At 54.6% G+C, this 27684-nt stretch overlaps 3 protein-coding genes across 5 annotated transcripts; 2 read left to right on the top strand and 1 right to left on the bottom strand.

The window, feature by feature from the left end:
* Positions 1-184: 184 nt before the first annotated feature.
* RETREG2 (reticulophagy regulator family member 2) lies at positions 185-14252 on the top strand. The gene is made up of 9 exons (XM_064434826.1): positions 185-425; positions 2603-2709; positions 7465-7495; positions 8217-8352; positions 9665-9749; positions 10523-10660; positions 10977-11071; positions 11958-12093; positions 12807-14252. Exons 1-9 carry the CDS (start codon positions 211-213, stop codon positions 13529-13531), a joined length of 1668 nt encoding a protein of 555 aa, XP_064290896.1. The 5' UTR covers positions 185-210; the 3' UTR covers positions 13532-14252.
* Positions 14253-14397: 145 nt separating this feature from the next.
* On the top strand, positions 14398-20000 carry ZFAND2B (zinc finger AN1-type containing 2B). 2 transcript variants are annotated; one of them, XM_064434857.1, is made up of 9 exons: positions 14398-14777; positions 15485-15579; positions 15999-16130; positions 16742-16893; positions 17342-17449; positions 17619-17688; positions 18214-18290; positions 18904-18982; positions 19253-20000. In XM_064434857.1, the coding sequence occupies exons 1-9, from the start codon at positions 14723-14725 to the stop codon at positions 19289-19291; spliced, it is 807 nt and encodes a 268-aa protein (XP_064290927.1). In that variant the 5' UTR covers positions 14398-14722; the 3' UTR covers positions 19292-20000. The 2 variants fall into 2 exon arrangements, with proteins under 2 accessions (XP_064290927.1, XP_064290926.1); XM_064434856.1 differs by having other exon boundaries at positions 18901-18982.
* An 808-nt stretch (positions 20001-20808) lies between these two features.
* Positions 20809-27476, bottom strand: ABCB6 (ATP binding cassette subfamily B member 6 (LAN blood group)). Of its 2 annotated transcripts, none has more exons than XM_064434803.1 (20): positions 27373-27476; positions 26189-26720; positions 25525-25662; positions 25056-25245; positions 24758-24850; positions 24310-24502; positions 24097-24218; positions 23906-24015; positions 23766-23831; positions 23505-23630; positions 23340-23416; positions 23172-23235; positions 22990-23075; positions 22845-22902; positions 22569-22673; positions 21997-22171; positions 21601-21713; positions 21397-21491; positions 21170-21238; positions 20809-21080 (listed from the first exon to the last, which is right to left on the bottom strand). In XM_064434803.1, the coding sequence occupies exons 2-20, from the start codon at positions 26702-26704 to the stop codon at positions 20954-20956; spliced, it is 2523 nt and encodes an 840-aa protein (XP_064290873.1). In that variant the 5' UTR covers positions 26705-26720; positions 27373-27476; the 3' UTR covers positions 20809-20953. The 2 variants fall into 2 exon arrangements, with proteins under 2 accessions (XP_064290873.1, XP_064290874.1); XM_064434804.1 differs by lacking the exon at positions 27373-27476 and adding an exon at positions 27203-27320.
* Positions 27477-27684: the final 208 nt, after the last annotated feature.

The raw sequence follows: 27684 nt of genomic DNA, 5'->3' as shown, positions 1-27684 counted from the left end.
CTTCCGCCCTTCCTGTTCCGGCGCGGGGGCGCGGCCGGTGCCCGCCCCTGCCGCCGCCGGGCGCACGCGCGGCCGGTGTCACCCGCTCCCCCCCCACCCCGTCCGTCCCCGGGCGCACGCGCGCGGCGGCAGCGGCCGCCGGTCCCTCAGGCGGTGCCGCCCGCCCGGGCCGGTGACAGCGGCACCTCCGCCCGCTCCCCCCCCGCAGCCATGGCGAGCGGCCGCGCCGAGGAGGCGGCGGCGGCGGCGGCGGCCGAGGAGGAGGAGGAGGAGGCGGCGGCGGCGGCAGCGGCGCGTCTGGCGGCGGCGCTGCGGCAGCGGCTGCGGGGCTGGGAGGCGGCGCTGGCGACGGCGCAGCGGCTGCTGGTGTGGGAGAGGCCGCTGCACAGCCTGGTCACCGCGGCCGCGCTCGGCGGGGCCCTCTGGTGAGCTGGGGCGGGAAGGGGGACCGGGAGCCGTCGGTGCCGCCCGTCCGGTCCGTGCCCGGGTGCCGGCGGTGTGCGTGCCCGCACCGCCGGGGGGTATGCACAGCCGGGAGTAGCCGCGCTGTTTTCCTCTGACACGCATAAACAGGCCCCTCCCTGAAGGGAGAAAGTGCCAGGAGGATTTGCCTTGTCCCGCGATAATAAAATGCAGATGGGCCCAACTGGAGCCTCGCCCGGGCACGCTTCTGCTTAATTCTTGCATCCGTGTTTTTATCAGTTCGTTTCACTCGGTAACTGCGGTCGGGGAGCTCCGCGGCCTCCCCCATCGGCAGCTGCCCTGGGGCGTTTTATTTAAACCCTCCTGCTCGGTAATCTTTCCCGGGAGGTGCTGATTTTTCTCTCGGCTCTGGCGTGAGAGCATTCCCCCTTTCCTGTTTTCCCTTCCCTGCCTCTTCGCAGGGCAGCAGCCTGAGGAGATGGGAGTGTGAGTGGCAGAGCCCAGCTGTGGATGGGAATGAAAAACATCCTGTTTGTTTGTATAAACAGTGAGTCAGTTTTACTGATGAAAATGCTCTCAGCCAGTGGCCTTCCCAGCAGAAAAGGTCAGAAGTGGCCAGGGATAGAGTTAAATATTGGTTACAGATGAAATAGGAAGGGGCAGATTCTGGAGTTAGAGGAGGGGAAAATAAGTGACGAAACAGCCTTTGAAGTCTCTGATGAGGCAGCTCATGTTCTGTTCCCTCATCCGTACGATTATCAGAAGCATACGTGGTAGCCAGACATAAACTCTTGGGCTACTCCACGAGCTGAAAAGTGTCAGAGCAGAGCTATGAAGTGAGGAGGGGGAGAGGTGCAGGTGGCAGGGGAGATGACAGGGATCGTAGACAATGACAGCCTGTGTGAAAAGTTAGAGAAGAACAAAGAGTGCCCAAAATATGGGGCAGCAGAGAGAGATTGAAATAGAGGAGGAAAAATCGTTTAGGGTCTCATGGAGTATTCAGCCAGCATCTTTAAACTGTAATACATAAATGAGATGGAATAGGAAATTCTTCCAGAGATGATGTCTTAAGCTACAGAATTGCTGTTCAGTGAGGAGGAGTACAAATGTCATTGTTTAGGTCATTAAAGGTCTTGTAAACCCATGGAAAGTGCAGCTTTTGTTCTGTGTGTGCCCAGTGAGGCACATTTCACTTCCAGTTCTCCACCTGTGACTTGGTGGGAACCCCTCCCTGCTCTGCACTGAGATTCTCCCTCACTACAGTCATTGTTAGGTGTATTTGTCATTAGTTACTGGCAAACACTCACTGAAGAGGAGCAGGGTAAAAAAGCAAAACTGCTCCTCCTTTCTGGAAAGGAATATTCATTAAAGAGGTGAAGATGAATGCATTTCCCTGGTTTTGGTTTTTGGAGTTTTTTTTGTTTTGTTTTGTTTTTTTTTTCTTTTTTCTGGAGTGACTTAAAAGCAGCTCCTCTGAACTAGAGAAAATGATGAATGCAGAGAGGCACTGCTGGCACAGGTGGCACCCTGGCACCTTTGCTGTCAAATCTCTGTGGAGTGGACAGATAAACTCTTTGAGTGGCGTTGCACAGCTGTGTGTGGGTGGCATTGTGTGAGCTGGCAAGAGGCTTGAGCCAGTGTGTGCATGTGGGACATGAAAAGTTTTATGATAAAGTCAAGTGAGCAGCTAAACCATTTAAGTGCTAGCTAGGCTCTGGTCAGACAGGGAGAGGTTTGTGATAAGAGAATGGGTATCTAGGATGGCAAGATGCATTACCTGCATGTAATGCTGGACCTTGCCACGACAAATGGGATGGAGGTTTTCAGCAAACAGGCTGAGTGGCAAAGTTTTCTGTTACAGCAGTTTGTCTTCATGTTATCTAGAACCTCCACCTTGAGGCTTTGGAGGGACTTGTACAAGTGAGCATCAGCTTTGTTTTGCAGCCTAGGGAGGAGCTCAGAAGCAGGGAAGGAGAGCGCTGGACAATGGCAGGGAGTCAGCTGTCTGGTGGTGGGCAAAGGCACCATTTGAGAATGTGCTGTGCTGTGGGTGGGTGTCTGCAGAGTACAGTGCTTGCTACAGTGGTCCATAGCAGTTGGGCATTTCTGCTTTGAGCTGTATCTATTTGCAGTAATTTGCTGCCTTTTGCCTGTCTAACAATTTCTGTTTCATTTCTAGGTTGTTTTCCTCCACCTCCCTGAGACCCCTCTTTCTCCTCAGCATGTCCCTTCTTGGCATCCTCTTGTTGGAGAAGTGGAAACCCAGGTTCCTGTTTGATTTCTCAGGTATGTGATGATTAGCACTGTAGATAGTGACATGGTTCTAGTGTTACCTGCTGCTGGGCTATGGCTTTGGCCCTTCCTGGGCTCTCTCAGCAGTCTTGTAAGCCCCATTCCTACTTTAACTGCAGGCCCGGGTACTGGTGCTGCCTCTTATATTTTTGTGTCAGAGGATTAGGATGTATCCTAATACTCTGGACATGTATCCTAGTACTCTGGGTATGGAGAGTTGCTCCCAGTGCTGAGAAATTCTGGGAGTGGCTAATACTGAGAGTGACTAAGGGGCTCAGCTATCTTGCCAGGGAAGCTAATGACAGGGATGATGTGTTTCTGCTGTGTCCTTTCTCTCCTGAAAATGTGGCAAAAAGATCATGTCAAGTCTGAGCACTTAGGGCCAGCTGAGCTGAGGGAAGGAAAGGAGGAGAGGGAAGTGTATTGGTTTTAGTTAAGTTCAGTGTGGGCTTACACCCTGAAAGAAGCAGAGCAAATGAGAGCCACTTCTTGTGGCAGGTAGCAGAGTGGATGATGAAGTCTGACAGCAGCAACAGTTAGTGTATTGTGCCTGTGCTGAACAGCATCTGATCTCCAGCTAATCAGTGAGTCTGATTACCTGTCTTATCTTTCCCTTTTATTGAAGGGTCTGTGCCAACATCAGACACAAAAGCAGCAAGAGGAATGGCCTCATAAAGGTGGTAGACATGGATTGGCTGCTGTCTGCTTTGAGTGCCTCCTTCCTTGGAGTTTATTAAATGATGGTACCCAGACCTGCCTACTGCATCTACTGCTGCAGTTCAAAGGCAGCTCAGGGCCCTCCATCCCTGCCTCTCTACTCTAGGGAGAGTTTCTGAATGAAAGCCCCTCTATATGTGTGTATGTAAGGTGCCCTTTATTTGACCTGAAAAGGTACTGACTTAAAGGGTGCTTTCACAGAAATCCTGATAAGATTAGGTATGTTACAGCTGTAGTCTTGAAACTGTTTGCTTTGTGTGGTTCAGGTAACCCAGCAGTTAAACTGGACTGGCCAATTTAATTTCCTGCTTATTCACATTGTTTTTTTAAGGCAATAGTTTAAAGCCAACCCAAACCACCTCACTTGAAATGTGTCCAGAAATATAAAAGCCTGGTGTCCAGTACAGAATGGTGTCATTGAGGCAGGTGGGGGTGGAATCATTCCAGCAAGCACTTGGCCTGTAAAAGTTGTGTTGTCATAGAAGAAATAGGAAATTCATACTGAAATCAATTTATATGATGCAGAGCCATGAAGAATAGAAAAGCAAACAAAACAGCAACACCAGAGATTAGGCTCATCCTATGCTAACAGCTCTGCTAGAAGTCAGTGCACATCCCACTGCACCTCTCTTCAGTGTTCTTCACGTATTTCACACCTTCCTGCTTTTCTGCTGCAGAGAACAGGGACACCTTTCTGATGTGCCTGTTTAGGTCACAGCCCTGATTTTGACATGATCCACTGGACTGTGTTTCCTTTGCTTCCGCAAGGAAGGAGTGGTGCTCTGCATTCCTGAGGGGCCTCCCATTCAATTGGTACTCCTGAACACTTAGGGGTTCTTGTTTGGCTCCCACTTCCTGCTGAAGCAGAGCTGCACTTTGTGGCTTACCTCCTTAGTGCTTCCTGTTAGTCTTTTCTGGAGTTCTGGGAGATGGGTCAGTACCATACCTTCAGGAGTCAGCACGTACATATAAACCTCAGCTTGTGACAGTTGTGTATGTCTCAGATGACTGCTTATAAGATGACTTCTGAAGGAATGCTAAAACCTCAGCATGTATTTTGCAGTTACTCACACGCTGTGATTAGGGTCACTGTAACAGCATCAATATGCGCAAATTTTTTAGGTCTTTTCAGAAGGGACTGCATATTTTCAGCTCCCATACAGGATATTTCCTCAATATCTACATGGAATTCTACTTAGATGCTATTTAAGGACTTAGGAAGCATCTCCAGTTTCACCTGAAATGGGTATCAGGTAGGGATGTTTTGGTAGCATCACTGTTTGGCAGCTGAGTTTTGGTCAGTGTAGGAGAATGTAGTGTGGAAGAGCTCTAGCAGAAGTTGTGCTGCAATTGGATGCTAGTACTCCTTAAAAAGGGCCCCTGCTTTCTAGCTGAAGTTTATACACAGATGAAGAATGTCTTTTGGAGAAGCATTGAAAACCTGTAAGAGCCAAGGAATCCATCAGCAATAATTTGTCCGTACCAACATGTAACCTAAACTCCTGCATGGCTGTCTGATCTCTCAGAAGAGTCTGGTATATGTCAAGTGATTTGTATTAATCCACAGTCCAGTGTGAAACACTGACAGAAAGATTTCAGCCAGTTATTGATAATCTGAAGTCAGCTCTGGATGTCCTGCTTGCCAACTTAGTTATACTGGTGCTTGACACTATTTCAGCACAGGTTGGAGTTAAGGCTTAACTCCAAGGGAAACATTTCCTGTTGGAAATGCTCTAGTTTTTTTGGGATTGGGCTGTTCTTACAACTGGTCTAAGACTCCAGTGCTTTGAGATGGCCAGCAGGCAGACTGCTCTACTACAGGAAGCAACATACTGTTGATCTTAAAGACAGCTTGTGTTTTGCCAGATAGCTGAAATCACGTGAAGACCCTGCAGCCTGCTGAAATGTTCTGCTCCCCAGAGTGTCTCTGAAACCTTCAGGATTAAGTGAGGAGAATTGTTTCACTCCCCCTGCTGGCATATTTTGGATGGCTTGGATGGCTGCAGCCAGTCGAGAGGAGTGGGGTCCCTGTGCCATCCCACTTACTGTGTTGCTGGCACATCTGTCCAGCAGAGGTGGCGAGCATCCCAGCTCCTCATTTGATACCCCGTACGAGTGGTGCAGTGAGCCCTCACAGACTGGCCAGTGCCAGCTGTAGTGTATGTGGTGATTTAGCGCAGGTAATGGATGAGGCTTAGAGATAGAGCTGGATTTCTGTGTGCTGCAGCTAAGCAGCTTTAGATTCCTGAGCACAATAACAAAACACAGCAATGGCGGTTGCAGGAGGGAAGCAGCTGCCCTGAGGGGGTGGAGCTGCATCCATAATATTCACGCTGCAGCTCAGGCTCCCTCTGTGAGCTGCCCCAGCTGCCATGCCAAGCACTCATGGGCAGAGGAGCGAATGGGCAGCCCGGTGTGAGAGCAGTTGACTCCTCTTGTCAGGCCTGATTACTGGAAATCTGGGTCACGCTCTCAAAGAATCGCCTCCTCCCTGGGTGGTTGGCCTCCTGCTCCACTGTGTGAGCCGGCTGGTGCAGTGCCTGCAGCGGGAGGAGGAGTCTGGCAGACTTGGCCCAGCACCCTGTGTCTTGGGAGAACAGTGGCAGGGCTGCTACAAGCAGTCGGTCTCTTCTGGGGCTTGAGCTGGGTGGAGTCTGAAGTCTCACTGGGTGATCGCAGTGATGGTTGTTCACATCTTTGCTGCATTTCCCTGGGGGAGTCACTGCCACTCCTGGGCTTTGTGCCTGGCTGGTGACTCCAGGGAGGATTCAAACCCCTTTTTGCACACGTTGCATTTCTTTAGCCCATTTATAACTATAAGCCTAGTCTCTAGAGGTTAAGCTCTCTTCTTTTATTTTAGTTCTGTTGACATGGTGACATGCAGTGTGGGAGACAGGGTTAGGGTTATAACCTCATGCACCAAGTTTGCTGCAGGTCAGACAGCAACAAAGATATATCAGTCTGTGCCAGCTCTAGAACAGTAGGCAGACTGGTACAGGAGGGTAGACCACAATGAGCTATCACAGCATGAACAGGGCATTGTTAAACACAGGAGACTTACAAAGACTGTGTTGATAGAAGAGCTTTGGTTGAGCCCTGTACATCCTGAGATACCAGTCAGCTTGATATCACAGATATCCAAATCTGTGAGCAACCAGGCTGATGAATTTCAGTTGTAGAAATTGTTTTCAGTTGTAGAATCTTTTTTTCTCAGTGTATCTAAAAGCAGAGCATAATCATACATGACCTCTGCTATTGAAACAACACTCCTCTTTTCAGTACTGCATTAACTAAGTCCCTGTTTGATCACCATTGGGTTCAGTGCAGAGGGGAATGGGAGAGCCTTTCCCTTGTCCCTATCCAGTGTGATGGACCTTAGGAGTATAGTTATATCTGTGCCAGCACAAAGGCTGTCAGGGGACATAAAAGAGCCCTAAAATTAGAAAATTATGCAGAAGACTGTTATTTGTTACTTAATTCCATGGGAGAGGATGGAGACAACAGGGACATCTCTGGTATTTGTACATAGCATTCTGCCAAGGACTGGGCCTGGTCAGTGGGAAATGCAGCTCAGACCTCCTGGTGCCATGTTTAGCTCCAAAATGGAAGCTGAAGCTTTGCCCAGCTCCAAAACTGTGCTGGCAGCCCCCTTTGAATGACAAGTGCTGGCACCCACTGTGGGAATGGCACTGCCCAGACATGTGGGACACCAGGAAAAGCTGCATGATCCCTGGAGCAGACAGCCCCATGTAAGCACCACGGCACCCCTCAGATATGAATGCCCTGCTGTGTGTGTGTTGGCTGCAGAGACCAGTGGCTCTGCTGCTCCAAGTCTCTGGGCATGCTTCGTTAGAGCCTTTGCAGCTCAGGCTCCAAGCCAGTGATTCCTGCTTGCGTGAGAGCACAGAGAAGGTCCCCAGGGTGCATCCAGAGCTAAGCATGATACATCTGCAGCTCTGCTCTGTTCAACTGGTAAAAACGTCGGGTTGTATTTTTTACTTGGCTGACTAATCTGCTGTGTTCTCTCTACAGCACAGCCATCAGAGGAGCCAGGAGGAGAGAGGTAAGCTCACAGATGTGTTCCTTGGTGTGGGGAGAGTGGGGAAGCCTTAATTTAGTATGGTGATCTCACCTGTCCTTTTTTCCTGTTGTCAGTAAACTGCATGGCTCCTGCTGTGAAACATTGCTAGTGACTGGTAGCTGCTTATCAGCTCAGGAGCCACAGTTTGGGACTCTGGGGAAACCTAGTGTTCTTTCAGTAGCAATAAAGCTCAAGTACTTTTGATAGGAGTTCTTAGGTTTCTTCCCTGGATCTGTTCTGAGCTATTTAAGAGTCCTCCAGAGAGGAGATCACTGAGACTGACTTCCACAGGCTGAATGTGCTCTCTCTGGTGGTGTGGCTTGCATTCTTGGCCATGGTTGTAGGTCTGAGCACCACATTCTGCCTACCTTGGACTTGGTGCCAGAGGGGGCCATATAACAAGTTCCACCTCCAGTGCTTCTGTCTGCGTGGCTTTGAGTAAACTGCTTTGCATCTTGGGCTTGTGGCATGGGGATTCTGTGGCATGGTATCTGCTGCTGCTTTGCTCAGGTGTCTCTTGACTTTCTTCCTGATGGAAGGAAAAAACTGTCTCCAAATCAAGCATCTTCCGTAGTTCAGATGAAAATGCAGTCAGTATTGTCAAGCCTTGGTAGAGAACTCTGCTTCCTGGTGCAGCTGTTCCTCTCCCCCAGGATAACAGACGATGTTCAAAGATTGTCTTCTTGCTCTTGTCTGTCTCTAGTGAGGGGGTGACTTCAGGGGCACAACCTCACCTGCTCAGTGTCCCTGAGCTGTGCCACTGTCTGGCAGAGAGCTGGGTCACCTTCAGGCTCTACCTGCAGGAACTGCTACAGTACAAGAGGCAAAATCCTGCCAAGGTAAGCTGGAGATACCTACTCTTCTGTGCAGGGGCTTTTATTTCCATTACTTATTCTTTAAGAAATGGAAGAATGTAAATTCAATATTTTTACAATTGCTATCCCTGTCCAATATTTGCTGTTTGTTCCTTACAGATTCTATGCCATGGGAAGTTTAAATAATGAGTAATTGACTTCCAATATTTATAAGCTGGAGCTGAACTTAACCTCTACTGTGAATGGCTTGTTGTACTTGCTTTAATTTCTTAGTGTGCAAAGGAAACTCCTAGACTTGGACTGGGGACAAAAAAAGGGAAGCCTACAGTCTCTGGCCCTTCCATTCTTAAGCTGGTCCTATTTCACTAGCCAGGATTGTTGCTAGCAAAGTCCAAATGCAGCGGTGTTTCTGAGTGTGTCATTAAACATGTTCTAATGGCTGTGATGTATGTTGTTTGGAAAGGATTTATAGACAGGAGCTGCCTTAGCATCACAAAAAGTAGGACAGACCAACCACTAGGATTGTGTCAGGCTTCCTGGCATTCAGTGTGCCAAAAGGAGTGGGTTTCTAACTCTGCTTATTGCTCCTTTTCTGTCCCAGCCACAGGGAGTAGAAGACCAGGTCCAAAGATGCCCATAAGGAATGAACTCATTGGGGCAAAGCCCACAGGGGAACCTTAGCTTTTGCAGACCCTCTCCATTATGAATTGAACTCTTAATTGCAGGATATAGTCCATATCTGAACCCATGCCCTGGTTTGCAGATTGTCTATTCTCACTTTCCCCCCTGCCCCACCCCCAGGAGAATGTAAGACAAGCCATCAGGGCTGCACCATTATACTTCACTTTTCCAGAGGAGAAGGGTCCTGGTCTGATGGGAGCATGGGCTCTGCTAATGCCAGCTGGTTTATGGCACAGCAGTGGCACAGCATCTCTGGCTCTGTAACGGGTTCCTGTCTCTGTCAGGATAGTACAGTTTTTTCCCAAAGTGCTAAGCTCTGCAGAGAGATGTACAAGTGGCAATTTGCAATATCCCATCATATCCTCAGGGAATGTAAATTACTTCATAAAGAACTGTCTGATAAAGTTTTGATTTGTTTTGTTGGGGCGTTGGGTTACCTTGGTCATTCAGCAACTGAACCTCTAATGCTTACAGCTTAACCCAACCAAGCTGTCTGAGTTCTTACTGTCAGCACCTGAAAGTACTCGGTGCAGAGCTGGCTGACTGACTTGGTTAGGGCCATCCCTCATGTTGCACTAAATGGGTTTCTGGCATGGGTTGCATAGATGTATCTCTGCCTCTTGTCACTTCTGTTTGTTCCTCTCTCTTCCTTCAGTTCTGCATGAGTGTCTGTTCAGGCTGCCTGATTCTGGCTGTAGTTGGACACTATGTTCCAGGCATAATGATCTCCTACATCATTTGTGAGTATAAGCAGCGCTCTTGTCTGACTTAAGCTGAGACATGACCTAGCTGTGCTGTTGATAGGCTGGTAAAAGCAGATTTGTAGTTTTCTCAAGGGGGTCTCTGCTAGATGATGAATCAATTTACAGGGAATGTGTTCCAGGAAGTCTCTGTAAGCACGTGCATGCAGTACAACTGCAAAGGCAGGAGAGGGAGCCGTGACTAAAATATTGGTGCCCTGTATTCCCCACTGCTGAGGCTGTGTTGGCCGAGGCTCCAGGGAAGCAGGAAGTTACAGTCTCAGTTCCTAAGGTGGGCAAATCCGTATTGAAAGTGTTGTTAACAAAGCTGCATGTTGGGTAAATAGACTTTTTCACTGCATCATGAGTCCCTAATAACTCTGTTCTGGTGCTCTGCTGTGAGTGCATCTACACACGAGCTCGATGCTGCTACCCATATACAAATTTTGGTAATACTTAGTTTTAATTCTCATCTAAGTTCATTTTAGGGCTTCTTTTGCATGTTGGGTGTGGGGTGCAGTGGCTGAAGAGAAGGGCTTATGCTTCATCTTAACATAAATCTATATTCTCTCTAAGATCTGGCAGTAAAACCTGGTTAATCAAGCAGCTTTGCAATGAGTAAGAAGAGCCATGGATGAGGATTTTTAGGCATTCAGATGGGAAAGAACATGCCATTGAAATGTGTTTCCCTTGAAGGCTTTCTCAGTGGCATTACAGAAGAGTCAGGTTGTGTTTGATCTGTCTCTCATGCTCCCTGCATTCCATGTCCACAGTGCTCAGCATTCTGCTGTGGCCTCTGGTGGTCTACCATGAGCTGATCCAGAGGATGTACACACGTTTGGAGCCTGTCCTGATGAAACTGGACTACAGTATGAAGGCAGAGACACTGCACCACAAGCATGAGAAGAAGAGTAAGGAACCACCTTCTCCCTAGCTTTTTTTGGTGCTGTATTCCTAGGGTGGAGCCATAGCAGAAGGACAATAGGAGACCATGTCTGCCAACACTGTGTGGTGACAGGCTGCAGGGGAAGAGAGGTGGAAACTTAAGGGTTATGTGGAGAGCAACTGTGTGCTCCCAGGTGATCCTGAGAACAGCACATGACAGCAACAGATTGTGCTTGTCTCCAGGAGCCCTGTGCATTTTCACAGAGGAAGTAGGGGATAGTGGTGTATAAAGGCAGAAAATTCCTTCAGTGCCATGTAAAGCCTTTCTTCTCTTTCTCACAGAACGACAAGGGAAGAGCGAGCCTGCAGCAGGTGATGAGCCAACAGCAGAGACAGAGAGTGAGAGCGAAGCAGAGCTGTCAGGCTTCTCCCCAGTGGTAAGAGCTTAAAGAGCTTAGCAGGAACCAGTCCCTCCTCTCTGGTCTAAAGCAGCTTGAGAGCCAAGGGGTGGTCTGAGTACAGCAACAATGACAACACACAGCAGAGCAATAAATCACTTCTTTGCAGAATTCTAAGAGGAAAAGTTCATGTGTTTGATGAAGGCCATCATCTCCAGTCTGGGTATTGAGAATTTGGTGCCACAGAGCTGATGATGCCACAGTAGGGCAGGGCCAGCCATGCCCCAACCTCGTGCTGACCTCAGAATTACTTTGATGGTTATGCTTCATGCTCAGAGAATGTAAATGTCTCCTGAAGAAATTAACTTCCCTGCTGTAATGTGCAGGGGCTCCTCAAAACAGGAAAAGGGAGTTGAGCAGCTTTAGTGTCTCTTACACAGTTCTCTGCTTTCAGAGAGATAGTGTGTGACCTGTATTTGCACCACATTAAAAAACCAAGCAGAAGCCTGGGCATGTATCTGGACTGTGAGGTGGGAAGCTTGTTTCCAAAGGAATGTGGATACTTGAACCACTGCTACTTGTAGAAGGCTTTGTTGCACTCTGTGTGAATACAAAAGGGAAAGGGATGTTCTCCTTGGTGATCCTAGGAGAAGAAGAAGGATCAAAGCCTTCTGAGACTCCTACAGTCTCATCCATCTTGTGCTGCCTCTTTTGTGTTCTTCACTGAGAGCAGGCAAACCTTCAGGCAGTGATTTATTGCAGGAAAGCCAGTGAGCTGAGACTACCTTCCAGTGCAGGGAGCACTTTGCTAGCAGCATACTGCCCCTCCAGCAAGGACTTCTGCCTGGAAGGTCTGGAGGTGCCCATAGGCAGTGTGGGTACTTAGACACACAGGAATTTGTCTCTCTGCCTTCATCCCATGCAGGTGGATGTGAAGAAAACTGCCCTGGCACTGTCAATCACAGATTCTGAGCTCTCTGATGAGGAGGCTTCTATCCTGGAGAGTGGGGGCTTTTCTGTTTCAAGGGCTACCACCCCACAGCTGACGGACGTTTCTGAAGGTACATGATGGGACACCTTGCTGCCCCCTTATCCTCAGTGTTTTGGCCCAGAACAGTGGGTCATACAAATGGGAGACAGGGAGAGAACCCCCAGGTATTTGCATGGAAAGAACATTGAAAGGAGGAAGGAAAAGCAGTGCAAGCATGCCCTGACTTCATGGCTGGTCATAAGCTGGGTTCTGAGTGGACATCAGCCTCTAATTATTGCCTCACAAAGTAATACAGTCTTGTGACTCCAGCAAGGGAGCAAGGCCACCCACAAAGTCCCCCAGAAATAACTGAATAGAATAGTCACACACCAATATATGATACTGGGTGAAACAGGTCAGACTTACTGGCTCAGAGGAGGACTGGTTAGTGGTGAAGAACATGGAGGTAACCACTCAGTGGCCACTTGGGTGTCTGGGAAGGAGCAGGCAGGTGATGCAAGCACAATTTCCCTGACCTTGGGAGTTTTAATGGGGGCTCTAAATGCAGAGAGCGTGAGCTGGAGGAGGAAGTCCTCTCTCAGCACAGAGCACATAGAACAGGATCACAAAAGAAACATTACACATGAATCATGCCACTGGCAGAAGGGAATAACCACAGACTTCTTCCTGCTGTCCTCCAAGGATGGGGAAGGTACCCTAAAGTCAGCTGTGGTGTGTCAGCTGGAGAAGGTGGGTGGGAGGTCAAGGTGAAGGAACATGTACCTTAATGCTGGTGCCTTTCAGACCTGGATCAGCAGAGCCTGCACAGTGAGCCAGAGGAGTCATTTTCCAAGGACCTGGCAGAGTTTCCATCCGTGGAAGAATATCATTCCAGAGACCTGGGGCCACAGAGTGATGAAGACGCGTTTGGTGTGCCTCTGGGTCCTGAGCTTGCCCACGCTGCCTGTGAGCTGGACTCAGCAGACAAAGAGGCCACGGACTCTGACCTCTCCATCCTTCGCCTCGCGTCTCCTCTCCATTTTGTAAATACGCACTTCAATGGGAGTGGGCAAGCGGCAGGAGGCAATGCAGAGCCAAAGACTGTCCCTGCCCCAGGCCTGGGCATCTGCATTAACACGCTGAGCGAGGAGATCGTCACCACTGCCATCACCACAGCCGTGCAGAACACCCTCTCTGCCCTCCTGCGCTCCTCAGAGGCCAGTGAGGGACCCCCCCTCTCCGAGTTCCTCCCCACGGAGCCTGAAGAGAAACTGAGCTTCCAAGCACACCTGTCAGAGAGTGAAGTGGTGGAGACAGAGACAGAAGCTTCACCGGAGGATGAGGAGGAAGCAGATGACTTTGAGCTACTGGATCAGGGGGAGCTGGAGCAAATGGATGTAGAGCTGGGGTTCGGAGAGGAGCAGGAGGCACAAGAGGCTGCTCCATCTCCCTCCTCTCCCATGCTTGCTGAGCTGCCAAAGCAAGGAGATGAGGAGGAGGCAGTGATGACAGCAACATCTATGTCTTAGGTCTTACCTGTGCCCCGCCTTTTCCTCCATCATCACTGGAAAGAAGGAAAAACTCACACAGTGAACGTGCAGTGGGTTTTTAGATGTTTGTGTTGACTGGGATGGAAACGCATCAGTGTTAATGTGCTGTGTCTGGAATAATGAAACCTTTCCATCCTTCTAGAGCCTGGCCTTCACTGGCTGAGCAGGAGGCCCTGCAGCTGGGGAGGAGCCGGCTCCTAGAAGCCTTATGCCACAACTGAAACACCAACCCCAGCAAACGCTTCCTAGTAATGGTGCAGTATTTCGGTCTGTCTTCTGTTTGTCTTTTGTTTTGCACGCTGAGTACCGAGCTAGCTGTAGCTGCTGCTAATACCCACATCCCCAGTAGGACATATGCAATCTTATTTTATTGGGTTTTTAAATGGCTAAAAGTGTAAATAATTTTAACTTTCATTGGTTTTGTCTGGGGGGAGGGATGGGGTGCACAGTCATATGTGGCTCTCAGGGGCAAGCAAAGGGAAAGGGGTCTTCGGAGCAGAGGGTAGCAGGAAGGGGCAAGGACAGACTGGTGTTGTGCAAAGAGACCTCTTCTGCCGACTGTTACTGTCTTTTGTGTGACTGCTGGAACAGGGTGTTGGGCAATACCTGCTTTTTTTCCCTGTCTCATTTCAGTTCTGTTACTGGGTGGCTGTGGAGTTGATTTTTTTTGCAATCAATGAAATTCACTCCTGGCCCTGTTCACTACTCCAGTTTTTTGCTGCCGTGGCATCTCTTGCCTTCCACACCACTGACCCTTGTAGCACCCCATCTGTGCTCTGCTGGGCATTGCAGCATGGCACCTGGAGACTCCGAGATGACTGGAACAGAACCAGGAGCTTTGTTACACGGCAGGATCCGTGCTTTGTTTCCCTTGGGGCAGGGGAGGAAGGATGGAGGGAAAAGTTCAAGCTGTCCCATGGCGGCAGACACTTCTTGCTGGCCTGGCAGGGCAGGATGGTTCTGGCGATGGCCCTCGTGGGCTCCGCCTCGCCCTGAGCCTTCCCCCGGCGGCGGGCAGGTCTGTGGAGCTGGTCCTCCCACGGGTGCCGGCGGAGGAAGGGCGTGCGGAGGGGCGCGGAGCGGGGCGGGGCCGTGCCTGCTCCCGCCCCGTGACGCCCCGCCGGAAGCGGGCGCGGCGGGGCCGCCGGTGCCGGTGGCGGCGGTGCCGCCATGGAGTTCCCGGACCTGGGCGCGCACTGCTCCTGGCCGGCCTGCCAGCGGCTGGGTGAGCGCCGGGGGAGCCCGGGGTGGGGCACGGCTCGCACGGCGGCGAGGCGGCCGCGGGCCCGGGCCCGGCGGCGCGGGGCGGGCAGCCCGGCCTGCGGGGAGGCGGCGGGGCGGTGCCGGGCGCCGCTCGGCGGCGGGGCTTGAAGGGCGGGACGTGTCGCCCGTGCTGCCCGTGGCGGAGGGGTCCCTGATCATTCCTGCTGCCCGCGGGCACCCCGCCAGGGCGGGGCTGGGTGTCCCTGCCGGTACACCGGGTGGCTCTGTCCGGGTACGCGGCTCTGCCGGGTGGGCAGCGGCTCTTGCCCGGGGATAGCGGACAGGCACCCCCCTGCCGGGCCTGGGTGCTGCAGGCTGGGGAGGCAGCACCGGCGGGGCCGCTGGGACCCGTCCATAGCCCGGTTATCCCGGTGGGCGAAGCCCGTAGCGACTGTCAGCATCACTTCCCACCGGTGTGAGGCCGCCCGCGGGAAGCTTGGTGTGATTCGGGATGCTACTCCTGATCTCGGGACCGCACGTTTTGAGGAGGAGTCCTGGGTGTTTCCGAAGACGTGGCTATGGGCCTTGCAGCCCTTTTGTTTTGTTGTTGGGGAATGAAAGGTGTGGCCCTGGCTTTGCCGCGGGTCACTGTTTTGCCTTTGGGAAGTCGGGGAGGCCCCTGGGCTGCGGGTGGGCACTGCTGATCTCCATGCTACATCCTGCTCCTAGACTTCCTTCCCCTCAAGTGCGATGCCTGCGAGCAGATCTTCTGCACCGACCACATTGCTTATGCCCAGCACGATTGCACCTCTGCCTACAAGAAGGTAAGTGCAGGGAGAAATCTCATCCACCCTCCTGCATGGAGCTGCTGAGCTTTCCTAGCCATAATAAACTGTGCTGACTTTGGTCGCTTGAGCAGTCCCCTTTGGGATGTGCACTGAGTCTGAAGATGAACCTGAAAGCCAGGATCTGCATCTCGGTGCCACAAACATCCAGCCCTCCCTCTCCCACTGGGTGAAGTGGTTTGGGCATCTCCCAGCCCCACCACCTTCCCTTCCCAGAGTGTATGTCTGTGCCTCTGCACCTGTGTGCAAGCTGGTCGGAGGGTCATGAGCAGGCTCTCAAACTGCAGCTGAAGCTGTGGAAGCCATGGTAGGCAGATCCTGAAAGGGAGAGGCATGAATGTGCAGCGCTCAAGGTTGCCCAGCTACCTGCTCCCAGCTCCCTGTTGTTGTCTCTGCAGGATGTGCAGGTCCCAGTGTGTCCCCTCTGCAACACCCCAGTCCCTGTGAGGCGGGGGGAGATGCCTGATGTCGTGGTGGGTGAGCACATTGACCGTGACTGCAAGTCTGACCCCGCACAACGCAAGCGCAAGGTGTGTACTGCCAGGCCTGGCAGTGGGTGAAAACAACACAGATTCAGCCCTGCCTGGTGCTGTCTCTGGCACGGGCTGATCCAGGGAGGGTTGGTGAGCTGGAGGCATCCGCAGGGCTTTGTGGAGGCTGTCAGGGGAGCAGGGCGGTGATGGAGTGGGGCTGGGCAGCCACCTGGGACATAAGGATGGTAAACTGCATGCTGCTATTAGGAAAATGCAATTGGCAATTAGCTACCCCATCTTGCCGGGAGATGAAATTGCTGCAGGGAGCTGACCCGGCAGGAATCCAGCCCGGCAGCAGCTGGAATGCCCTGGGCTATCCCCACTGCGCTGGTATGGAAGGCAGGAGTCCCTGGGCAAGGCACTCTTTCTCCTGATGTGCATTCTGTGGTTGTGGAGGCTCTTGTTTATGGAGACTGAGGCACCAGTGAATTATTAATGTACTATCTAAAGAAATTACTCAGAGACATCTAAAGAAAGTATTCGGAGACAAATTTCAGAGCCTTGCAGAAGTCTGGTGGGGAAGGCTGGTAGTGCCCAGGGCCTGCCATGGAGAGAAGGGACAGCCCACAGCATGTGCTCCTTTTCAGCACTGCCGTGTCATCTTTCAGATCTTCACCAACAAGTGTTTGAAGCCTGGCTGCAAGCAGAAGGAGATGATGAAGGTGATCTGTGACCAGTGCCACAAGAACTACTGCCTCAAGCATCGGCACCCCCTGGACCATGACTGCAGCGGGGCAGGGCATCCCCTTTCCAAAGCAGGGTGAGGGCCTGAGAACAGACAGCCTGGGAGGGGTGGGGCTGTGTTTGCCAGATCGGTGACAGGGAAGAAGCCCAGCTTCTCCTGACCCATTGTCTGGGACTGCTGCATTCTGACACTCCCTGCCCTGTGTGCCAGGGTGTCCTCCTGCAGCACCAAGCACACCAGTATACACAGTCCCTCCTGCAGCAAAAACTGTCAGTACTGCCTGCTGGCTGCTTTGCTCTTGCTTCTTTCCCCAACCCCTTGTTCTGTATCCAGTGGTTTCTGCCTGTCCTGGTACAGGGTTTTAGGGAGAGAAACAGCACTAGAAACTCCTGGGAATAACAGCCGCAACATGGGAGGAGGAGGAGCCAGGGAGGCATCTTGCTTATCCAGCTTGATAGCCCAAGGTGTTCAGTGCCTGGGAATTGCTCATGATGGTTTCTCACAGGTGTCCTCTCTGTCCTAGGCATGCTGCAGTTACCAGAGCCCAGGCGTCTTCCTCCAAAATAGTCACCGCATCAAGCAGCGGGGCTGCCCGGCCAGCAGACAGCTCCTCTTCCCTGGCCTGTGCCAGGTAAGGTGATGGCCTCACTTGTAATTCTGAGGTGGGCATGACCAGGCTCATCTTGGCTCTCTGTGGGATGCCAGAGAGACAGCTCCCTTCTTCTTGTGCCTCAGCAGGACTGATAGTCATACTAGAGCTCCCTGCCTTGACAATAACGCAGCTTTTCTTCTGCTTGCAGGGGAGGCAGAGCAGCTGCGGCGCAGACTCGCAGCACCTCCCCTCCAGCTGTCATGCTGCAGAATGGGCTGGTGAGTGGCTTGGCTTGGCCATTTGGGGTGGTTTCTGTGCCCTCTAAGAAGTGACTGCAACAATGCTTTCTAGCTGACACTCTGTAGGTGACTGTGCTCCCAGCTGTGTCTTCCCTGGCAGACAGTGATCCTGAATGCTCTGTGGGAAATCAGAGCTTGCTCTGGTGCCTGCAAATGACAGCTCTCAGCTGCACTTGGTGCTTAGCTTTCCCCAAAGGGACAAAGTGCACCAGCCATTTTCCTTGGGTGTTGTCTTTCTGCAGCACAAGCAAAGGCTGAAAGAGACTGGAAGTTATTTTCCACTGGTATTCTTGGCATACTCCTGCATTAGCAAGCAGGCATGTGTCCCCTTGGGCAGGGGGAGAGCACTGCTCTCTGTCCAGAGCCCCAGTTTTTCACCTTGGCTGTGTCTGGTCTCCTGGAGGGAGAAGATCTGCCCACTTTTGGCCAGGAAAGACTGTACCTACCACATGTGCTTCCTGCCCCCCACCCTGGCCAAGCTGGTGACAAGGTGTTTTGTTTCAGAGCGAGGAAGAGGCACTGCAGCGAGCTCTGGAGATGTCCCTGGCAGAGTCGGCACGCAGCTCAGCACAACAACCCAGGTACAGCCCCAAAACACGTGGTGTGGTGTGGTGTGCACTCCCCTGTGTGTGAGAGGGGCCTGGGGAAGCATCATGTGGCTCTGGGATGACATTCCTCTCAGCACGTGTTTCCATATGATGCCTCTCTGGCTGACAGGGGAAAAAAGGAACAGTCCAGAGCCAACAGGGAACTGTTCAGCAAGCAAGCCCTCAGCCCTAGGGGTGCTGGTAGGGGACAGTGACTGAAACACAGAGTAGGGCAAACCATTGTCTGACCACTTGTCAGCTAATGGGTTTGGCTGGAGTGTGATAGGTGGAGTAGGGGTGTTCATGGAGGACACCCGGGCGCTTATGTCCCCAGGCACAGTGCCCAGTGCTGCTAAAAGCACCATCTTACTGATTGGACTTAACATGGCTTTCCTTGGCCCAGATTTCTGGCTTCCAGCCCCAGCTGGATCTTCTGCTCCCTCCCCAGCCCCATGCCTGTTCAAAGTTATCCTCAGTTGCTCCTTGCCTTAAGATATGCTGAGGGATTGCAGTGAGATGCTGATGCAGAGCCCTCAGAAGGGCTCTGAGCACTCAGCCCGTGAGCCTGAGGGAGGCAGAGGCACACAATGCACCACTGTCCCAGCAGCACACAGGAGGAGGAGGATCTGGCACTGGCCCAGGCACTGTCAGCGAGCGAAGCCGAGTACCAGCAGTCGCAGCGGCAGGTGAGTGAGGCTGGTTGTGGGCTCTGAGCTGTTGTGGGCTTGATCCTGGCCTAGCTGTTTGAGGGAGGGGGCCTCCCTGGGTTCTGCTTACTCTGGGCTCTACCTAGCCTGCATTTCTTCACCAGGAGGGCAGCCCAGCCTGGGGCAGTGGCAGCATCACTGCTGAGCACTCATCTCTGGGAACCTGAGCACTAGATGTGCCCTGTTGTAGGAGGGAGGAAGCCTCTTGCTTCCTTGCCCTTGCTCACTGTGTGCTCCTTTCTGTTCCAGGCACACGGTTCAAAGCCATCCAACTGCAGCATGTCGTAGGCAGGTGAGGCAGGGTGTGCCAGCAGACACAGCATCCTGCTTGTGACCCGAGGAGTGGCTCTGGCCTCCCGCATGGATGCCGTGGGGTTCTGGCCTGGACACTGCTACCAAGAGCCCCTTGCCAAGGACAGCTCATCTCCCTGGGAGCTGTAAGCAACCAAATATACACTGACACTTCAGCCCTAGTACCTATATAAAATTAGTGCAGCGAATTGCTGATGCTCCTGGGGAGGTGAAGAGTGCACAGGACGGAGCTGGGTGCACACTGACCAAAGCAAGCAGCAGCCCAGGGTCTGCACTTACCTGTAGTTGCCACGGCCATGTCCCAGTACTGCTGGGACTGTGGGGTGAGGGCAGAGCTGTATGGGGATGTCTCTGCATGCTCAGACATACAGCTGGGATATAGCTGCCTTCTGTATTGGGGGGCTGGATTCCGTGCTCTGAGGAGGGCTGTGCCAGCCCCTCAGCAAAGAGCAAATGTGGCTGGGATGGTCTCTTGCCTGGGCATGGCACAGCTGAATGTGCAGCCTCCCAGCAGTGTGAAAGCAGCCCCTTCCCTGCTCCCCACACCCTCGGTGCCTCCCTGCTGTTTGCATGTACAAGAGCACGTTGGGCCTTGCCCTGCTGGGCTGGGGCACAAGACCTCTCTGAGACTGAATGGAGCTGCATTTCCTTTCTGGTTTAATATAATAAGTAACCTTGGCAGTGACTTGAATGGCAGTGTCACTCACATGGGATGGTTGCAGCTCCCTTCCTGCTGCCCTAAACTTAAACAGGGCCTGTTTAAATGCTGCTGGGGTAGGAATGCCTCCGTTCTTCCAGTTGTGTTGCCGGGATCCCCTCCTGGATAGCAACAGCACAGAACCCCTCCTTACAAACAAAGCCCTGAGCCTAGAGCCTGGTTGGGCAGTAGGGGATTTGTCCTGCTGGCCTCTTGCAGGGAGTCTGCAGCCATGCAGAGCTGTGCTGCTTTCCCACCTGCTGCTGTAACCGTTCCTGCAGGGCTGTGCCTGGTTCTGCACAGGACTGGGCTGTCCTGCTCTGAGCATCTGAGGGAGGGGGGGTTCAGGCTGGGTCCAGGGAATGCTGAGACTTGTCAAAGTGCTGCTTGGGAGAAAATAAAAGCATAGCACAAGGTACAGAGGTACTTAAGGGAGCAGTCACTTGGTGTCCAGCCCAGAGTGGCACATCTCTGTGGATAGTGGTTGAAGTGGGGGGCACATTGGGATGAGGGGACACCAGCTGCCCTGCTCTTCCACTGCTGTTGGGGTGCAGCCCCCTGCCAAGCTTAGCCCATTGTGTGGGAATGGGGCAGGCACTCTCAGCCTGCTCAACCCCTTGCCCACCTAAGCCCAAGGAGCTCAGGCTTGTGGCAGAGCTGCTGGTTGACCCAAGGGCACAGGCACTAACCCTGCCTGCCCCCACCAAGAGGTGTGTCAACCCTGCCGGCTGACCCAGAGCACACAGGCATGGACCTGGGAAGGACCTGGTTTAAGAAATTACACAACAGCAAAACAAACATGTACAAATATAGTGGAGTGTCCAACCAAGCCCCTGCAGCTCTAGGGCAGGCAGGGCCCTTGCCTGCAGCCAGCAAAAGACTCCCAGGCAGTGTGGGGGCCTGGACCCAAGTCAGCATCACAGCAGAACTCCTGGTCATGTTCATGACGCTTTCTTGCTGCTCTGGGGCTTTTCAGTGCGGTGCTCCTTGCTCTCTCCCTCATCCCCAGTCTGCTGCTGCAGCCACATGCCAGCGTACACACCTCCCTTCTGCAGCAGCTCCTCGTGCCTGTGAGGAGAGCGGAGGGATGCAGGGTCCTGAGCTGGCCCCAGAGCCAGGGAGGGGATCCCCTCCCCCAGCCCTCCCCTTGTGCTCACCTCCCTCGCTCCACAATGCGTCCATCCTTAAGCACCAGGATCTGGTCTGCACCTACCACAGTGGAGAGCCTGCAGGGAAAAGCAGGTGTGTTACCCTGACTGGGGTGGCAGAGAGTTCCTGAGGGTTTGCACGGTGCCAGGAGATGCAACCCCAGGGGCTCTCAGGTCTGTGTGCCCCTCCCTAGCGGGGTCTGGCCAGCACCTCCCAGATCAGCCCTTGTCCCTACCTGTGTGCAACAACGATGGTGGTGCGGTGGGTGCACACCTTGGCCAGAGAAGCCTGGATGTGCCTCTCAGTCTCTGTGTCAAGTGCAGATGTGGCCTGCAAGGTGAGACACAACATGAGGAAGGGGTAGAGGTCGTGTGGGCAGCTGCTAGGCATGGGGCTGCTGCAGAGCTGGGTAAGGCTGGGCTGGGGCCACTGCTGTTACCTCATCCAGCAGGATGATGTGGGGGCCCTTCAGGATGGTGCGTGCGATGGCAACGCGCTGCTTCTCCCCCCCGCTCAGCTTCAGCCCCCGCTCTCCCACCTGGGTGTTGTATCCTGCAGCCACAAGAGCAGAAACATGATGTGCTGGTGCCTTCTGAAATGGAGATGGGGACCTGCTGCCCTGGGAGGACCTGCTGCCACCTCACAGCCACGTGGTGGAGCCTCACCTTATCCCTGTCCAGGGGCTGATCTAGCCCTGGAAAGAAGGCAGGGAAAGACAAAGCACGACACATAGTCATGCAGATGTCCCCGTGGGAGATGTCACCCAAGGATACCTGTGAGGGCAGCTAGAAGGTCTTAGGGGAGCATGGGATGGCGGGAACTGCAGGGGTCTCACCATCAGGAAAAGAAAGGATACGGTCGTGGATGTCAGCAGCCCGGGCTGCCTCCTGTACCTCCTGGTCAGTGGCCAGGATCCGTCCATAGCGGATATTGTTGGCGATGGTGTCGTTGAAGAGCACCGTGTCCTGGGGCACCACCCCAATGTGAGCACGCAGAGAAGCCTGCTTCACCTGGGAGGCAGGGGAGAGGGCTCAGGCAGACCCACACCAAATGCAATGACCCTCCAAAACCCAATCCTGCCCTCAGTCATGAGCCCCATTCCTTGCAAGCTACGTAGGGTCACCCTGCTGCACAGGCTCAGCTGCATCTCCACTCTGCAGGGGTGCCCTAATAGTGCCCTAGTCCTTCCCAGGGAGCCGTGGTCAGCACCCAGCATTTCAGCCTGGGATCCCAGAGTCACACCATGCTGTCACTTCTGGCACAACAGAAATCAGCCTGCAGAGGGGCTCTGGGGGCTGCATGCTCACCCCTGCCCTGGGGAGGTGCTGGTGCCTGCACTGAGCAGTGCTGCGAGGCCCAGATGAGCTGGTGTGTCCCCCCTGGTCCTTGGAGGCCCTCCCCACTCACCTGGGAGATGTCCTGCCCATCAATGCGGATGCAGCCACCCCGTACATCGTAGAAGCGGAACAGCAGACGGATGATGGTGCTCTTTCCAGAGCCTGACGGTCCCACCTACATACAAAGGAAAAGGGTCTGGAGATGGCCAATTCCCAGCTGCTGGAGGCCAGGGGCTGGAGAGGAAAAGGCTGGTCCTGCTGGGGGCTGTCCTTCCCACCTTCATATTTTCCAGCCCCTCTATCCCCATCCTTCCCTCCCACACTGAACTCACAGTCCCGCTCTCACCAGAGCCAGGGTCTGCCCAGGCATCACAGAGAAAGAGACATCCTGCAGGATTTCCTTTCTGGAAGAGGGAATGGAGAGGGGCTCAGGGCCACTCCATGGCCCTCCCTCCCTACAGCAGGTCCCAGCCTGTGCCAGTACTCCATACCCATCCACATAGCTGAAGTGCACGTTCTCAAACTCAATCTGCCCAGCCTCCAAGCGCAGGTCGCTGGCGTTCACCACATCCTTCACCTGTCAAAGCAGAGGCTCAGGCTCAGAGCCAGCCCATCCCCACGGCAGGACCACAGGCCCAGCAAGGGAGCAAGGTCCAGGAAAGGTGGCACCCACCTCCTGCTCCTCGTGGAAGAGCTCAAACATATTTTCCATGTCCACAAAGGAATTCTGGATCATCCTGAAGAGGGCGAAGACCAGAGAAAAGGGTTTGGAGGAGCATATAGTGACCCAGTCACCCATGGAGAGGGGGACACCAGGCACTTCCACACCTCCCATCATTACCTATAGTAAGTCCCAAACCAGTTGAGTGGTGTGTAGAGCTGGATTATGTAGGTGCCAAAGAGGACAAAATCCCCCACCTGGAAGGGACAGGGTACAGGGGTCTGTAACCACCAGCCCCAGGGCCCCACCTCAGCAGGGGTCTGCACAGGCTGGCACCAGCCTTACCTGCAGCTTGTTTTCAGTGACAAAGTAGGCACAGAGCAGGGACCCCGCCAGCAGCCCTAGGCCAATGACCAGGTTCTGGGTCTGGTTGAGGAGGCCCAGCGAGGCACTGACCTTCCACTCTGAGACCTGGAAGAGACAAAGTCCTGTAGGATGCTGCTGCCCCAAAACCAGACCCATGGTGATCTCCATCATCCCCACAGGTGCCTGTGAGGTTTGGCTTCTTCCCCCTTGGTGCCCCTAAAGGTACTGAGCACCCCGTACCTGGTACTTGACAATGGCATCGTTAAAGCGGTTCACCTCATAGCTCTCTGCATTGTAGTACTTCACCTGCAGGAGCAGAGCTGGTATCAGCACCCAAGCAGTCCAGCAGTCCTCAGTGACCCCCCCAACTCCTACAGTACCGTCTCGAAATTGAGGAGCGAGTCCACGGCCCGGGACTTGGCCTCATTGTCCCGTGTGTTCATGTCCCGACGGTACTTTGTTCTCCACTCAGTGATGAAGATGGTCAGAGCTGTGGACAGGAGGAAGCTGCATTGCAAGGCTCCTGCCCCCCACAGCCTGGCAGCCCTGTACCCTGAGCCCCCCCACTCACTCAGGTACAGGCTCATACACACGAAGATGATGAGGCCAAACCAAGCGCTGAAGACCGAGGTGAAGTAAACTATGCTGATGACAATATCCGCAATGGTGGGGAAAATGCTGAAGACGATGTAGCTGGGGGGGTGGGAGGGGAAATGAGGCATCAGCCCAGCCCAGTGGGGCTGCCCAGCCAACCCCCCCCCGGCCACCACGGGCACACTCTGACCTGAGCAGGCTGTTGATGCTGCTGGTGCCCCGGTCCACGCTGCGCAGGACCTCACCAGTGCGACGCCCCAGGTGCCAGCGCAGGGACAGCCCGTGCAGGTGGGCAAAGAGCTGCACCTGCACCTGCCTGTTGGTGAACTGCTGCACCCACACCCACAGGAAGGTGCGCAGGTTGCTCACAAAGCCAGTGGAGCCTGCAGGGCAACAGGGAAAGGTCAACCAAGATCAACCCCACTGGGGCATGCAGAAGACTTCCAAAAGTCCAGCTTTTGGAAGGGGGATTTGGTATGAAGCCCACTCACTCTCCTTAACCTGGGAGCAGCCCAGGTTGCTGATTGCAAGAGAGCAGCAGTGATGGGGCACATGGGCTTCCCTGACCACCCCAGAACTGATATGATGTGCCCAATATCATCTCTCATCAGTGCCCCATCCTTCCCAGTGGTTCTTACCAGCACCTCCACCTTGCAGGAACTTCAGCCCCACATAGCTGCAGACAGTCCAGGCCAGGGTGTGCCAGGGAGCACCCACTGTCAGCTCATTCACTGTGGGAAGTGTGGCAAGGGTTAGGATAGAGGGACAGGGAACATCCCAGGGTGCCTGTGGGAACCAGCCCCAGCAGCCAGTGCAGGACCCTGACCCCCTGCACTCTGCTCCTTCCAAACCCTGCAACCCTCCAGGTCACCTCAACACTCCCCAGCACTTGGTGAGGCTGTGTGAGCCTCACACACCAAGCTGCAGGTGCCTCACCAATGTTCTTGTAGTAGATGGGGACGAAGACGTTGATGGCCCGCTCCAGCCCCATGAGTGCCATGCAGAACAGCACCAGCCCCTGCAGGAGGTGGTTGCCCCTCGGCCACATGTACGGCACCAGCAGCCGCAGCTTCCTCCGGAAATCCTTCCAGGTGGAGGTGGTCCTGCTGGCATCACTCAGGAGCGGCTGGGGGAGAGCAGACCAAGGAGTCATTGCCCTGGCACCACAATCCAGCTGGCAATGGTCCTGGGCAACACCCCAAAAAAACCAGTCCTGCTCCAGAGTGCCCACTCCATCCTCCAAACAGGGCTGCATCCTAGCGACAGCATGCAGGGAGCTTGGGCAGCCCTAAACCTTGTCCTCTCACATCTCATGAAGATGCTGATCCCACAGCAGCTGTATTTCCATTTTATCCCCAGCTCCTTCCTGGCCATATCCTAAAATTGCTCCAGTCCCAGGACTCACCTGGCTGTTTTCCACGTCCCGCTCCTCCTCATTGATTAGCAGCATGTAGGGCTTGCGGGGTAGCCCCGGGGCCTTCATGCCCAGGATGAAGAGCATGAATGTGCAGATGTAACGCAGCAGCCAGAAGCCAAACTGCACCTGAATGGAGAGTGGGAGTTCAGCATCTCAGCTGGCCCTCAGCACAACCCTGAGCATTGGGATGGGTATGATCTGAGAGAGAGCGTGGGGATGGGGTGCAGTGTGCCAGGGGACAGCCCACGCAGCTCAGTGGGAGTCCCTGGTTAAGCACAGCACCTCAGGCAGCACCCAGACTTCTTCCTTCCTCCCCCCATCACCTGGCTCTATGCTGGCTCAAGGTGCACCTACCCTAAGGGGTACACGGGGGCAAAGGGCTGTGGGAAGCAGGGAAACACCCCTACTTCTGCACCTGGGTCTGGGCTGGGTAAAAGCAGGACTGGAGCTGGGTGGGGACATGGAGAGATGTGTGATAACGGAGCTTGGGACTGAATATCTGGCAGACGTGTGGGTGCAACCCAGAACTGTATACACTCTGGGCAGGGCAGCTCATGACATGCATACTCCAGCCCCACACCATGATACTGCAGTCCCTCCCATTCCCAAAAGTGCCTCGCCCCCTTTCCCTGACCACAGATCCCCAGCCCACCTTCTGGTTGGTGTCCTCCAGTGCCCACCACCACAGAGGGCTCCTCCAGCACACCAGGGTCAGGTTCTCAGCAGCAAAGGCCAGTGCCCAAAAGAGGAGGAGGACAGTGCCATGGCCCCGTGTTCGGTCGTGGGCCAGCACCCGGGTGTGCTCCAGCTGCAGGAGGGCAATGGCACAGCCCCAGCTGAGGGCCCAGAGGCAGGCATGCAGCAACATATACCCATAGAGCTGTCTCAGCCCCACTCCTTGCCACAGCAGCCCACCAAAGGGCTGCAGGGCCAGGAACAGGGACAGCAGGACCTGGCCATGGTAGAGGCGAGAGCGGGGAATGTACTTGGGCTCCATGGCACGGCTGAAGCGGGCGTAGCAGGCATACTGCAGGGCACCCAGCAACAGGCACACGCTCAGCAGCACGGATGGCACCAACGTGAAGAAGAAGCAGGGCTGGAAGCCTTGCTGGACCCACGCCTGGGTGATGGAGTTGTTGCCCTCACAGTAGCCCCCCAACACGGCCATCCTGGCAGGTCACCAGCTGTGGAGAGAAGAGAGCCGGAGGCAAGGTCTCAGGATGGGCTGTGGTACCACCTACCTCCCTCCTAGAGAGGGACTCGCAGTGGGACGGCCAAGCAAAGAGGGCCCCATAGGGCAGGGGCAAGTACCGCGGGACACGGACACATGACACGTGCATGCAGCACACACAAAGCGGGGCAAACAGCAGAGCCAGCTGTGCACGGGGATGGCCGTGAGCACCACACCTGCTGCGTGTCCTGAACAGGGGCACGGCATCAGACTGGGCCCTCCAGAGCACCCGGGCCCCTGGGGATGCCCTCGGACACGAGGAGAGCGGGACCGCAGGAAGAGGAAGGCAGAGTGAAGCTGGGAACGGTCTCAGCAGGGAGGGAGGAACAGCGGTGATGCAGCGGCAGCGGCAGGGGAGCGGGCGGGGATGCGGCGGATGCTCGGGGAACGGCGGGGCCGTGCAGGGCAGAGGCAAGGGCAAAGCCAGGGACGCACCAAGGGAAAACTCGCGGAGGGCGAGGCAGAGGCCGCGCCGGGTGAATGCCCGGGCGGTGCCGGCGCCGCTCAGGCCCGGCACAGGCGGCCGCGGCCCCGTCACCGCCGCGCCGGCCCCGTCACCGCCGCGCCGGCCCGGCCGCCGTGTCGGTCCCGCCGCGCCCGCTCACCTGCCCTGGGCCGCCGGCCTTGGCCCGGTCGGGGCCCCGCGCCGCCGCCCGCCGCCGCCAGCCGGGCCCCGGCGCCGTTCTGCCGCGCCCCGCCCCGCTCCCCGCCCCGCGCCGGCACCGCCGGCTGCTGCCCGCCCGCCTCCTCCCGGCACCGGCACCGGCAGCGGCACCGGCACCGGCACCGGCAGCGGCACCCCTGCGCGTGTCCCTGCCCCGGGCCCCGTGCCCCGTGCCCAGCCCCGCCGGCACGGACCTTCCCCGCGGCGCGGGGATGAGGAGGGGTCGGTGCCGCGGGACACTCCCGGGCCGGTG

Source organism: Passer domesticus, chromosome 10 (genome assembly GCF_036417665.1).
Source record: "Passer domesticus isolate bPasDom1 chromosome 10, bPasDom1.hap1, whole genome shotgun sequence".
Classification (NCBI taxonomy): Eukaryota; Metazoa; Chordata; class Aves; order Passeriformes; family Passeridae; genus Passer; species Passer domesticus.
This window is presented reverse-complemented; position numbering and strand designations above follow the sequence as displayed.

Coding starts and splice junctions, on each gene's coding strand:
- ABCB6 (XM_064434803.1), bottom strand. CDS start 26,704: ATGGCCGTGTTGGGGGGCTACTGTGAGGGCAACAACTCCATCACCCAG. Junction 23,236..23,339: donor TGGTTTGGGACTTACTATAG/GTAATGATGGGA, acceptor CGCCCTCTTCAG/GATGATCCAGAATTCCTTTG. Junction 21,714..21,996: donor TATCCTTTCTTTTCCTGATG/GTGAGACCCCTG, acceptor TTGTGGCTGCAG/GATACAACACCCAGGTGGGA.
- RETREG2 (XM_064434826.1), top strand. CDS start 211: ATGGCGAGCGGCCGCGCCGAGGAGGCGGCGGCGGCGGCGGCGGCCGAG. Junction 9,750..10,522: donor AATGATCTCCTACATCATTT/GTGAGTATAAGC, acceptor CCATGTCCACAG/TGCTCAGCATTCTGCTGTGG. Junction 12,094..12,806: donor GCTGACGGACGTTTCTGAAG/GTACATGATGGG, acceptor GGTGCCTTTCAG/ACCTGGATCAGCAGAGCCTG.
- ZFAND2B (XM_064434856.1), top strand. CDS start 14,723: ATGGAGTTCCCGGACCTGGGCGCGCACTGCTCCTGGCCGGCCTGCCAG. Junction 14,778..15,484: donor GCCGGCCTGCCAGCGGCTGG/GTGAGCGCCGGG, acceptor TCCTGCTCCTAG/ACTTCCTTCCCCTCAAGTGC. Junction 16,131..16,741: donor CCGCACAACGCAAGCGCAAG/GTGTGTACTGCC, acceptor GTCATCTTTCAG/ATCTTCACCAACAAGTGTTT.